General features: G+C 40.4%; 1 protein-coding gene across 1 annotated transcript in view; it reads right to left on the bottom strand.

The window, feature by feature from the left end:
- The window catches only part of mboat2a (membrane bound O-acyltransferase domain containing 2a), a 69928-nt gene extending 60026 nt beyond the window's left edge, over positions 1-9902 (bottom strand). The window contains exon 1 of the mRNA XM_049596559.1: positions 9197-9902. Within this exon, the coding sequence (XP_049452516.1) occupies positions 9197-9280 (84 nt within the window). The 5' untranslated portion in view covers positions 9281-9902. The remainder of the gene's footprint in view (positions 1-9196) is intronic.
- Between the last annotated feature and the right edge of the window lie 4859 nt (positions 9903-14761).

The raw sequence follows: 14761 nt of genomic DNA on the forward strand, positions 1-14761 counted from the left end.
CAAGTCCACCCATTTATATTGGATGCATCTCCGTCATCCCATTGGACTCCTGGCTAAGCACGATGGATGAACCAGAAAGGAGCACTTGTTCTAGATGAGGGTTTTGTAGAGAACTTGTGGGCCTCTGTCCCATTATCGCATCGACACTGGTGCCCTGGCCTGAAACTGAACATAATAGCTAATATGAAAACTATCAAGTAAGAAATACAAATATATAAACTGTGACGGCCCTGTCACATCCACAGGGAAATCTGCAATGCTGAGCTTTGCTTAATAGCATTTATCGACAACATCAGATATGTCTAGTTGCTTGGCCTCTAATTTGAAGCTGTTAAAATTACCCCCTGAAAATATGTTCTCTGCGCCAACTATGTGCTGTGCCATGCAAACATTAAACTGGTCCTCTGAGCTGAGAGTGCAGGCTTTTTTAGCACAGAAACCAAATCCACCCTCATAACACAACACCATTACCGACAGAACTAATGAGTTAGTAAGCGGAGTCATGTGGGCATCCACTTTTGAAGCAACGCAGAGCACTTCAGAGTGAAGAGGAGTGACAGATGCACAGATTTCCCTGCCTATCTATAACTACAGTACGACAGCCCGCCTATGTGTTCTGTCCAACCACAGGGGATAAAGCACTGCAGAAGATACAGTAAACCAGTACTTTTTTTCTCATAATGCTAAAAAACATAACGCAGGCCTTGCTTGACATTTTATTGATGCTTTTAGTATAATGGCTTTGCAGTACTGTAACTGCATTTATTACTGATAGGAAATGAACCCACACCCATGGCAGCCGTCATCATGCTTTGACCCTAACAATACAGGAAAGGGACATGGAAAGAGAGCTGAGAGGAAAGCAGAGCTTCCATGTTCTGTTCTAGCATTAACAATATCTCATTCATAATCCCTTTGACATTTTTCTTGTAAAGCTAATAGCTAAAATCCAGGCTTGGACATTATCTTACTAACAGTATTTTGTCAGGGTCCCAACATATGCTTATAAAAATGGTAATTTAACAAAAAAATAAATAAAAAAATGTTTATTCAAAATTTTTGTTAACTAGCATCCTTCAACCAACACCATTTCCCATAATCCCAATACCATCATGAGTTGAACACAACAGCTTGACAGAAGAGGAGACAATGGGTGAGTCCAGGGCTGGCGGCAAGATCAGACATGTCTGTATTACTGGCAGGACAGAGAGTTTTTAGACAGCAGAGAGTACAACAAAATATGGGGAAATGAATCTAAGAAAGTATGTTGGTGTATTAAATGAAAATGAATGCAACTAAGTTATGATGTTTTCATTAACCCACACTGCCACACTGGTACATTTTTGTTCGTTTTTTGTATGCCAACAAATTAATAGTTGTTTAACTTTGTTAAAATTAAGAAGGTTTGGTTTCCAACAGGAAGTGAATGCAGAACATGGAAAATAAACCTTTAAGAACATGCTTCATTTTCCTGAAAGGTCAATGAAAGAAATACTGAATGAGAGATCGTGTTGAGTTCCAAAAGCTTAGTAGAACTCTTTGGACAACGATACGATATATGCCGATATTACAAAGTCTACCACGATACAATTTCAATTTGACATGATTCAGGGACCAGCTACAAAAGAATCTGCCACCCCTTTCTTTTATGCTTTTGGCCATAAAAGATAAAATCAACACATGAATAATAAGTACAGTAAAGTTTCTCTTAAAACTGACTCCACCAACACATAAAACAGCAAGAAAAGTTAACCTTCAGGGCTTTCTGTCGGAGAAACCTCTCTGGAAGAAATGTTTTCATTTTAACTTAAACCACAATCATTTTCCTAAACCTTCAGGACTATCTGGCTTTTAGCCCTGATGGCAAACCTCTCCCCGCAGCCATAAAACATGGACTAACAACATTGTTAAACAAAAGTATCAAGCTCAGTATTAACTGTCAAAGTTCAGAGACAAAACAACTGTTTTTGCTAGTCACACATGATTAGCTTAAGCATGTTTACAGTGTATAAATTAGCCTAGCAGCTAGCAGACTTTTTTTCCTCTACCTATAGCGTAACAAATTACAAGTAGGCGAATGTTATTATTTTTCTTGATCACTGTTGGTTTAAGTCACTGCATCTCCCGACAGAAGCCTGCATGCATGTTTTTTCAGAGCAGCTACTTTACACCCCTACTTTCTGGCAAGAAAGAGCTTTCTTTTACGTATTCATGTGTTGTTTTTATTTTTTATGGCCAAAAGCAAAAAAGAAAGGGACGGCAGCTTCTTTTGTAACCAACTATGTTACATGGGCAGATAATATTATTTCATATCGATTGCAGGCCAATGAATTAAATAAAATCAAAATCATATTGTGGCAGACTTTGTGATATCAGCAAATATCGTATCATTGTCCAAAGAGCAATATCATATCATACTGTGATGAAACTAGAGATTTACACCCTTGCTGTGAAGGAGCAGATTCAGTGAGTATGAATATTGAAATACTATCAAACAAAACAAAACAAAACAAAACAAAACAAAACAAAGATCAGAAGCTTAAGGGGTCACTGGGGCAATCTTATCTACTCTAATATTATGCAATGAACCATAGTAAGTAAATACAGAATATCTATCTGAATCCAAAATAAATTATTACACAATGCTATTTGTGCTGGGTGAACGTGGATTGGCCTTCCAGTATCACTGACTCTTCTTCCAAAATCCCCTCTTCTCTTCTTCCCAAAATGTCACACAGTCAAGCCTCAATAAACACATGATCATGAAGTCTAAGCCACCTTAATAAAGATCTGCCTGTTTGTAACCACCACTGTGCTGCCTGTTGTCAACCACCCACTTATGTTAACAACATAGCCAAGTCTTCCTGTATTCCCCGGGAGGAATCACACATGCTTGTGTTGATTGTGTACCATAATAATGGCAGCAGCCAGCAGCGCTCCATTAGAGAGAGCCGAGGGGAAAGAAATCAATTGGAGGCATAAGACTCCCCAGAGAGGGCCAATTAAAGACAAAGGGGAGGTGGAGAAACTCTGACAAGACCCGAGGGCTTAAAAGTAAGACCAGCAGTCCCGAGTCGGGGGTTTTGGGGACTCAAGTCAGAAGCAGGGGACCACAGACGGAAGCCAAGTTGGGATTCTTCAGGCAAAGCTCCCAAAATCCTTAGCGTCACTTAAAAAAATCCACTCATTAAGAGAAAAATGTTTAAGCGCTAAAACTATTTTACAAAGATACAGATATTAGCACTCTGATTTTTACAATAAAGGCCACTCACTGTTACATGTTTTCACTACTTACTTCAAACTTAAGTTAAATTCATTTTAACTGATGCTTTCAGTGGTGTGAGACGTGTGTCGCTGATAGCAGGGAACTGTCAGCGGATAAAAGGAAAGCTGGGAGTCAAACCCTCATCACTGTGTGGGCTCAGAGGCCTACAGTACAATAGCCTGGTGGAAAATGCAGCAGCAACAACAAAAGGGGGGCTTGTTATCGTGATAAAAGACGTGGCCGTTGACTGTGACAAACTGCAATCCAATATGTCACATAAACAGAGGACTGATTGTACAGCTGGGCAGCGAGCCTTTTGTGACCACAGGGCACACGGCAGCACCGCCTGTACACTGCGAGCTGGTACCTATAAGACTGCATCATTACACCAGACGTTGTTGTTACATTTAATACCAGCATGTTGACTGCATATTCCTCAATAGAAGCATTAAAGCTGGAATTGATATTTTGTTTTGTCCTTTAATCATGGAGCACAAGAGAGAGCAATGTGTGAGCCAATTTATCAGTATCAAAGGGTAGAAATGTATTTGGCAAATAAAGCTGGTTTATTCTACAGTACCACCACACTCTTGTCAACAACAATCAGCTGACTGGATGTTTTTAAGGCCACTGCTGACACTATAAACATGACATCATCCAAAATCTCAAATACTAAATATTTACCGTTTGTAATGGCGTCAAAGAAATACCCCTGACATATACAAAGAAACCTCACATGCTAAGGTTAACAACCAACTTTAATTTCAGCTTATCGTGTGTGGATTGTCAAGCAAACACAACACACACAACACAGGTGGAAATTTCCACACTGCCAGGCTCCTGGGAGACACCCTGTTGAACAGCAGTGCTGTCAACCTGCTGGATGCAAGCCTCAGTAAACTCCATCAAGTCAAACCACCTTTGCCAAGAGCATTCAAAACACCAAGTAAAAGATAGAGTATACCCATAGGTGTAGATTTCAGGAGAGGACGCAGGGGACATGTTTTCTTTGGTATTTAGATTTTAAATTTAAGACATTTACACCATAAAATGTTTCAGAAATGCCACAAATTGGTAAGTAAAATATTCACCAGAATGCAGGAAACTAGGTGTTTGATGCTCAAAATGTTCTTACCCCTGTTACATATGTGCCCCCTCCCCCCCAAGTCCTTGAGCATCTAAACCGACAGTTTAGAAAGGCACGCATCAGTAACTGAAGACAACAACGAGCTGTACAAACAAACAGCAAATTGCTAAAGTTCACTGTATACGTGTGGAAAAGGCCAGTGGAGGGATTCACCGCGAGCCCAGCTGCTGTATATTGAAACAGCTGCAGCTGTGGCAGGACTTCACAGCTGATGCTACAACCTAATGAGTTACAAAAGTCCCTTCTCGGGGAGATAAACCTTTCAAGAGTTGTTTTGAATAATTAAATAAAGTGCCCAGGTTTCTGGCACTGAGTCTTACATTTCAGAGGGATTGCTTGAATCACGTAATATGGCTATTACTGATATTCTGTCATATATAGCACAATGTTTAGAAGCGGCTAACACTTGATGACTGATGACTGCAAGGCATGAGGGTGTATGAGTGTACTACTTTCCAAATTTCAGTCTGAAACTTTATATCATGCATTATGATGCCATGGTCTGTTGGATGCATTACTGGGGGGAAAACAAAACTGGACCTGAAATCAGACCTTGCGGCACACCGCTAATGATGTCAGCATGAGAAGCATACCGGTGTGATATTAACACGCATCATCAACTCTGACAGCAAATGTTCCACCTAAGAAATTGGACCTGATTAAGTCACAAGCTACCCCTGAAAATGCTAGCTAACCTGCAAGGCACCTCTGCTTACTTATGTGAATGTTTTATAATGCTATGCTAGGTCCTACAGGGACTGAGATCGATCAGTACCAAGCATCTGTAGCTAAAAAACATCAGTGCAAGTCTATGTGAACTGTGTGGTCATCTCAAGTGTGTACAGAGGTCTACAGCAGTAGCCGAGCAAGGGGATGTTCAAGCTTAGTGGGGCGAGGGCAGATGAGATACAGTAAAATGTCAAGGATTTCTTGATGAACACTTCAAGACCAAGTGCAGCACTTCATACTGTACATGGCCTTCACTCCACAAGGTTTATGGCAAGCAAATAAAAACAGCTCAATACAACCAAATCTGGGACAGACACAGCTTGGGATCAGGAAGTGTAATTCAAGCCCATAAATCCCATTTTTCAGACCAGAACCCCTGAACCGGAGTGGGTGAACACAGTGTTTGTGTGGGTGCACAAAAATGCAGGAGGACTTAGTCAAAGTAGTTACAGCATGTTACTGAGAGGGGACAGGCTGTGTGTGATAGAGAAAGAAAGGGAGAGAAGAAGAAGAAGCAGAGCGTCAGTTCAAATTTCACAGCTCCCATTATAGCTCTGACACAGGCCAGTGCACAGGCCCGTCTCTCCCATTGGATACATACAATCGTAACGACATACAGTGAGGCGCCACACTATAGCAGCACCGTCATAAAAATGAGTGTCAGTGTCTGTGGGCCACACAGATCATACTGTATCTGAGTGGCTGTATTGATTTCTGTGGTATCTGACAGCGGCTCTGGCACAACAGGGCACCCAGTTGGCAGGAGGCTAACAAACCACATGGTCACAAGGGTGACACCTGTCCAGCAAAGCAGCATGGCCCATGATTATATGTCCCATTTGTACAATGCCATTCCCAGGATTCCCAATCCTCAGCCAGGATTTAGTCAAATACAGACAAACAACTAAGCATAGCCAATGGAGTAGCTCAAGGGTCAGTATTTCACCACATGAATCCATGACACAGTGGATGACCTCTCATTTCCTGCATGGCACTTCCTCTGACTACAGTGTCACCGCACTAAGGTAAAGGGCAGGACAACTGTTTCTACAGGGATACATGCTAATAGTTTTAAGCACTTGAAGGATCCGTAATTTGGTGGCCAAGGTACATTTGTAATGGCCCACATGTAAATTTATGCTAGAAAAATGGCTTATAGAAAGGGCAATTAAAGGATGTTAGCCATTTCATGCTTCTTTGGACAAGAACTCAGTCCTGCTGTGTTTAGCTCCATTAGCTGTTAACTCCATTAGCCAAACCCACCGCAGATCTCTGCTGCCCACTGGCTGCTAACAGCTAATTAGCTTTCCCCCCAGTGATAACAGCAAGAAGATGTGCTCCGTTGTTGTCGCTTGACTCAGTTTGTTGGTTGCTAAGTGATGCATGCAAAAATCCAATTCGTCCCTGAGGTGTCCCTGAGAAGATCTCTGTTCACCCCAAACACATTATCAGTTATCACTGGGACACCATTATTTAAGAGCCCTGGCTAGCGGGTAGGGGGTGGGAATCACCAAAGGATCCACGATACGATATTATCAAGATAATATACTTAGGTTACAATACAATATTACTGCAATATTGCGATATGTTGAGTATTGCGATAACATTTCTTGTGATATATTGCCATTTATTATCTTTTTTTCAACTGTAAATTGTGTCCCCATAGGAAAACTTTGTCAGCATCAACAATTTTTAATGTGATGGGATAAAGTTTTCAGTCTGTTTATCTCACTTCAACCATTTTTTTTGCAGCAACAAAATGCATCTAGTGGACTGAAAAATCAATTGATTAATTATCCTAGGAGGCTACCAAGAGTTTGATTTGTATTGGACCATTGATAATTTACATATATTAAAAAATGGTTGATATCAAACACTGCTCTAGACATAAAACAAGCTGTAGAAAGTATAAAAACTATTGCTGATGATTGAAGTTCCATGATCAAGAAAAATAAAGCACAAGTTTGACTGTATGTCCTTTCTGAGAGCACTTTTAATAAGGCTCTCTTACAACCAACTACATTATTATAGTCATTATGATGATTATAATGATTATTTGTTGTAAGTATTTATAAAGCAGAGGACACAGCGGGGTTCCACTGATGTATACTCGCTCTTCCACTTATTAAAGGCACAATAATGAATGCAACTGAACTCTCTTCTACGTTCAGATAATGTGTTTGTGAAACGTAGCAGATCACATTAAATAGTGAGTCCTCACCACCTCTGGGTGGAGGGACATAATCGAACATTCCCGTCAGCACACGCAGGTAGGACGGACGACAAAAGATGACCGGATAGGTTTGTCCTTTTATCCACAACAAGACGAGTGGAGATGTTAGTTACCGTGTAGCCTGCATTGTCGGCTGATAAAGAAGTTCACATAAGAACACGTGACATCATGATTTTGAACATTACATTTCAGACTTGTGAGCCACCAACACCTTTCCATATGATTTCAAACATGCAAACTTTTACTATCACAGCAATGACTTCAAAACATCCCACTGAGCACTCTTAAGTCGAGTGGGAAGAGAAGAGTGAGTCATGAGGAGGCAGGAGAAGGAAATAGGCTCATCTGTACGTGACCTCATGCTGATAAGGAAAGAGTAAAGATAAGAACAAGTGATTCTGCCGCTGATGACACAGGGCTAAGATGCACGGCAAAACGATGCCAACGTAAGAAGAAAAAAAGAGTCTATTGCTACTTTGTACAAGAGATGGTTACTCATACTGATCATTACAGTGGATTCCCTGTGTTCACACTCAACTGGAAAACAGAAATTAAGTTTCATTCAAGATCATAATGTACTTTCAGTACAAGACAACATCAAGTGGTGTTCTAACAATAACTATATTTGTCACTAAGGGGCTGACACATTATAGGTATCAAGGCAGAAATTTAAGACCTCACCATAATAAAACAATGAAAACCACAGTGTAACCGGAGGAAACCACCATAGTTGACACGGGATATTTCTAACTTTCCTCAGACAAGCCACAGTGGCACTTCAAATTGGCATTTTTCCACAGAAGCCTGCTAACAAACCATGATCTGTGCTGACACGACCGGAGCCACCACAAGCTCTGGTAAGCATTGAAATCATGGCTATGGAAATACACTTTGCATACATGCATGTGCGATGGTGTAGGTGTGGTGCCTGGGAATGTGAGTGTAAAATGCATTTGCAATGCAAATACTGGCACACACATTGCAATGACTTACATTTACAGTAAGATATCACTACTTCAGATAATCCCTTAATTCCAGGTTAATCTCACCTACAGATGTGCATTTCAAGACTGACAGAGAAGGTGTGGTGCACTCTCTCACATAAACCACATGTTGTGCTCTCTTTTGAGCTGGTTTGCAAATGTAAACCAACATGAGCTTTAATTCCTGCAATTATGGACTTCTGAAATATGGATTTAGCCCCATAATAACATAAACTGCAGGCTTCAGGTGGCTCTGAATGACCCCTGAAAAGCCATATCAGTATCATGCCAAGTCCAATATTTGATTTCGTCACCAACTATATGTTGCCAGCTCCTTTCTATCTTTAAAAAAACATTTGATCTTCTTGGCAATGAGAAATATTTTACAATTCAGCAGAGTGATCATTGCGGCCTACACACACACACACACACACACACTATTCTGGGGCTAACTTGAAGTGAATGTGAGGTGAAATTTGACTACTTATTCCAGATTATAGTAGTGATCCGATGCAAAGCACATCAAAGGCTCTCCGAGGATCTTTGGACCCCTGTGTGAGAGCCACTGGATTTTGCTGTGGGCATCGATGGGACGAGACAAAAGGAATTAGCAGTGGTGTATCCTGACAGGGGGGCTAGCTGTGATGGTGATAGTGGAAACACCAACAGTGATTTAGTGCACCCAGTAAATCCGCAATGTATGAAGGCTAAGCTAACCTGCGCATCACCAGCCTCTGCTACCGTTAAATGCAGTTATGCTAGCTAACAACGATGGATGTGCTGCTTTAAAATCAATCACTGGTTCATGTGTTTCTATTTTCCCCATCCAAAACACATACCTGGTCGAGAGGGAGATTGATAATTTCGCTGATTGGCTGCAACAGAGTGGATCCAGTGCATGATGCTGTCGTTTGGGTAGCCATGCTTGGGTCGGTGTCCGTAAAATCCTTTCTCTCTCCGTCCTCCGGTTCACTTCACTCCCCCCTCGGCTGCTGCTGCGATGATAAATACACTGCTGCCGCCGCTGCTGCTGTTGTTGCGACGGGCTGGACGGTTGTCATCCACAGCACACATCCAACAAAGACTACAAAGCCGAGGCAAGATACTGCCTCCTTGACCACTTTCCCTTGCGTGTGATGTCAGACAGGAACACGGGACGTCGTGTTTTTAGCGAGCATTCAGGGAGAACACTTCACATTTGGTGATTTTTTTTTTAACTAAAGCATGTATGTTTGCGTTTAATTAGCGTTAGAGATAAATTTCGAAGCGTTACTTAACGTACTTTAATACAGAAACTTCAATAAAATACCACATACTTGTTTTCGGGGTGTCTCGCGAACTCAACGGTCATCCCTGTTGTGCGCATGCGTGCTAAGCTGTGTCGCATCAAAAATAAATATTTACATCGGTTTTTAAATTAATACACATACCGTTTCTTCCTGTTGGCCAGCCTATTTAAATTCAACTCATCTGTTTTTTAAAAATACTCACACACTACCCGCAAATTATACAACGGTTGAGGCATTTGGCAAGGACGTGAACTATCTTGACAGCAGAGTCTCTTGGGCAGAAATAAAAGATGGTGATAATGTGGGTGGAGAGATGGCGGCCCTGCCCTCCTCCGTTATGACCATCTCTGTGGGCCTATCGCACGGAGAAAAGGGGAAATCCGTCAGCCAATCCCACTTTGTAAATGGAAAAGAGGGTCTTGATTAACAGTCTCGAAGTCAAATTGAAACTCCCCACCCCTCTCTCACATTTACAGCATTCCACACATGAAGGAGGAGAGTGTGATGTAAGGGGGGCATTTGGCAGGAGTCATTTGAGGAAATGACCACAACGAGGCTAGTAATGGTTGTCCAAAGTGAGCAGCGAGGCCTGCACGTGCACTATCTGAGCTGGTATTTTTAGCTGCACTAAAGGAAAAAGATCAAGTATTCTTTGTAAATGGTGACCACACAAACACACACACACTTAAGCATTTTTACACAGTGCAAACATGGGCATATTACTTATAATATGCTTTTAACTAGATGTATAACACCAATATAGTCTTTTTTCTTGTGTCAAAATTACACTATACAGCCTGTTCTTGAATTTCAGATGTACACTGTTTTTAATTTGGCAAAAGAAACATAAGAATATAGGCCAGGATGTTACCTTTGCCTGAACAATATTGGTTGCACTGCCTCATTAAGTTGCTTAAAGCCCCTTGAGGCAAATTAGTGATCTGAAATATTGGGCTATATAAATGAAATTGACTTGACTTGGCAATGAAACTATAATATACAGTCCTATGTTACTAAAAATGAGGTGCAACAAAGAGAGGACAAAATGAGTACTACAAATTAAACTATTGTGATTAATCAGACAGCAATTTGTTGCCTGAATCATTATGCAATAGCCTCTGGAAGTTTAACTTGCAGTAGCCTTTTATTCATCACTGTCTATCAGCACCACCTGGTGGGTTACAGTATACTTTCCCCACAAACCCACTTAGATCCAATTAAGTGAATACATATATTGCATTTCCTCAATAAAACGTGAGTATTTCCTTTATGATTCAAGATAAAGGACAAGCACTTAATGTTATTATACCATATTAATCCTTAAACGTTCTCAAACTTACATCACCTCCTTCACATTGGAGAGCTCAAATCATTCGAACAAATAAGACAAGGGTTTATGTTCCCAAGGTCTGAATTTTTCAGATATCCTTCTGAGACTCGAATCTTTATCTGGAATGCATTTTTAATTTCTCCTAATATAGTATAATATAATATAGTTCCAATGTCCTCAAACGAGTACGACCTAATTAACAGTGTCCTTGCTTGTCACTAAAATTGGTCACATTTGTTGCCATATCAAACTACAAACATTATTAATCATAAATAAACAAGTTTCAACCATAAAATGAGATCAGGTTTTGGACTTTGTCCACTTTTGTCTCAGGATCAGCTGCAGACTGACTTGGCAGAGATGGCTGCCATCTTGTTTTTACATGGATTCGTGTATTGTGCTCTTACTACCACTAGTTGGCACAAAAAGTGTCCACAGACGAGGACAACAGGTCTAAGTTCGACAGAAAGAAGTTTAAGGTGCAGGAAACCCAAAATGTGATGTGCTCATATGAGGACACATGATCTCAGGATGATATTTACAACTTAGACATTTTCTCACAAAGCACAAGGAATGGGATAAACTGAAAAAAAACCAACTTGAATAGAACAGTTACTTACAGGAATTCAAACTGGAAATGAAGCTCGAAAAGTAATCACTAAAGTATATTCAGTGCTCCTCTCAAATACCCCAAACTATAGCTTACAAATAAAGGAGACACTGGAGATGGAAATGAGCTCAGACATAACACCAGACACCTGGAGGGAAATTTGTAGTGAGGCAACTAATTCCAGTATCTGGTGAGAGTTTAAATGGAAAGTAATAAGGTATTTCCAGACCCCACATGTAACAGCTACTTCAGCTACTCCACTTCAGACAAGTGTTGGAGAAAATGTGGCCCACAAATTGGAAACCACATTCATATTTTCTGGTGAATTTTCTGGAAGGACGTGTTAGATGACCTGAGAGCAGTGTTTCATCAAAATATCCCCAAAGATCTGAGGATGATTCTCTTCAGAGCAACCTCTGAAGGGTTTGAGGGGAGGGCAAAAATGTATCTATTACAAAATTAAATGTATCACAATTAGATGGTTGAATCCTGAACCTCCAATGTATAACTTCTGGAACTGTTTGAGATGGAATAAATTACATATGCATTGAGGTTGCAAAGACCAAAATTCATAAAGAGGTGGAGTCCTGTAATGAGTTTGTTAATGCAGTAAGGGAGTTCTAAAATCCATATCTCCCTTCATTCCCATCCCACTTTTATATTCTAAGTTCACTGTAGTCTATTTTTTTCTCTTCTCTTGCTTTTCTCTTATTTTTTCTCTTATTTCTTCTCATCTTACTCATCTTAAACCTGGACAGACGTCACAGCAGTTGAAAATTTTGTACAATGAGAAGTACTATGTACTGTGTGGGCTATGTAAAACTGTATTGCTTGGGCGGCAGTAGCTCAGTCCATAGGGACTGGGGTTGGGAACCGGAGGGTCGCCTGTTCGAGTCCCCATCCAGCCAGTTCACTTCCTGGGCACTGCCGAGGTGCCCTTGAGCAAGGCACCGAACCCCCCCAACCGCTCGGGGTGCCTCACCAAGGGCAGCCCCCTCACTCTGACATCTCTCCATTTTGTGCATGTATAGGTCCTGTTTGTGCATGTGTGTCTTTCAGACCTGTGTGTAATTGACAAGCAAGAGTGAAAACATTGAATTTCCCCTCAGGGGGATTAATAAAGGAAATAAACTTAAACTTAAACTTAGAATGCTGCAGCTGAAATAAAAAATGACCTCAAACTCTTCATTATGTGAGGTTAAACATTTCCAAAGACACATTTTCAATCCTAAACTATGCATCATTCCTATGAAGTTATGATCATATTTTGTAATATAAGATCTTTTCAATTAAATGATGTAGTTATGTTTACAGAGAAAGTCTGCAAGCTGACACAGTAGCCAATAGAGGGCAGCACTTACACACAAGTTTGTATAAAGGCAGAAGAGAGGTAACAATGTGAGGTTTATCAACTGAAATAGAAAGATTTACATGAGGTATTGCTCTCATGAGTGAAATAATCTCTCCATAAGGAGCTCTGACTGTAGATGGACTTGTCATATTTACATTTAAACATCTTGATACAAATACTGTACTAAGGATGGGAATCACCAGAGGCCCCAAGATACAATATTATCACGATACTTAAGTCATGATACAATATGATTGTGATTTTAAACCTGTTGCGATAGGCCGAGTGTTTTAATAACATGTATTGTGATTTATTGCCATTTTTTTAACTACAAAATTAAGTTGCCAAAGGAACACTTTGTCAACATGTGTTTTATCTAATAAGAAAAAGCCTGTTCATTACACTTGACTCATTTTTGTTGCAGTAAATTGTTTATACAGATGTCACGGTGGTGCAGTTGTTGGCATTGTCGCCTCACAGCAAGAGGGTTCCTGGTTAGAACCCAGGGTGGGGGAGCCCTTCTTTGTGGAGACTGTATGTTCTCCCCGTGTCAGCGTGGGTTTTCTCTGGGTACTCCAGCTTCCTCCCACAGTCCAAAGACATGCAGGTTAACTGGTGACTCTAAATTGTCCGTAGGTGTGAATGTGAGTGTGAATGGTTGTCTGTCTCTATGTGTCAGCCCTGTGACAGTTTGGCGACTTGTCCATGAAAGAATGAATGAATAAATGGTACCAAGTGGACTGAAAAAGCAATTGATATTGTCATTATTTTTGTGGGCTACCAAAAGGTTTATTTGTGTGCTGAATATTAATGATTTCTATAAGAAAAACTATAGTTGGGGTCTTTGTTGAAAGCAACCAAATAATAATTTCACAAGAAGAAGAATGAACAGCAGAGGCAGGAGAGACCCTCAGATGTCCTGGAGGATAGGTTGTAGTTCTGTGTGTCTGAGCAGAAGAAGGAAGAGGGGGAAATGAGGAAGAAGTAAAGCTCCACCATATAAAAAATGAAAGCAACTTTCTGGATCATCACATGAGCTGCAGTGAGGCAGGACATTACACAGCTCAAACTATAGAGGAAAGTGATTCTTAGAGAACCAGCTGATATACAGAAGTGCCCTGAATTACATTCAATTAAATTATTTCTATTATTATTTCTATTATTTTGGGTTATTGTTTAAATTAGACTATAAATAAAATCAGTGTGCTAAATGAGAGAGAGTAGAAATGGGCAGGTATTAACAATGTCATCACTGCTTAATAAGATGTTCCCTACTGAGAAAACTAATTTGCATGCTGTGCTCAGATGAATCATATCTTTGTGTTATAGAAGTGTGAAAATAACAGATGGCTTGGAGGGAAAGACTCCAAATTCATTAAACTCCCAAAAATACATTTAAATATATTGAGTGTTGTGCTGTTGGGTTGTTTTTTAAGCACCACATTTGAGCAGAGCCATATAAGTCCCGTCCCCACCAGAGTGGAGACAATTCATCACTCTCAATTGACTTTGTAATGTGGGAAGGTACCTCCTTGTCATTTACATCTGCCAACAAACAACTGAAAAATGCCTGAAAGCTGCTGTGGAATGGGTTGAACTACTAACAGGATTAAGTTTAATCGAGAAACAGAGCTTTTAAGCAATAACGTGAGGTATCAGCAGGAAAATATGGGAAAACTGTGGGATCCAGACACTCACTGTGTCTAATGTCTCATGTTCAGCAAGCATAATGCTCATGTGACCAGACAGACTGTAGAGGTAGGGGCTAATTAAGCTTTGCGGCCTGGTTTTAATCTTTGTTAGGTTAGGTTGCATGATGATTCT

This window comes from Epinephelus fuscoguttatus, linkage group LG14 (assembly GCF_011397635.1).
Source record: "Epinephelus fuscoguttatus linkage group LG14, E.fuscoguttatus.final_Chr_v1".
In the NCBI taxonomy this organism is placed as follows: domain Eukaryota; kingdom Metazoa; phylum Chordata; class Actinopteri; order Perciformes; family Serranidae; genus Epinephelus; species Epinephelus fuscoguttatus.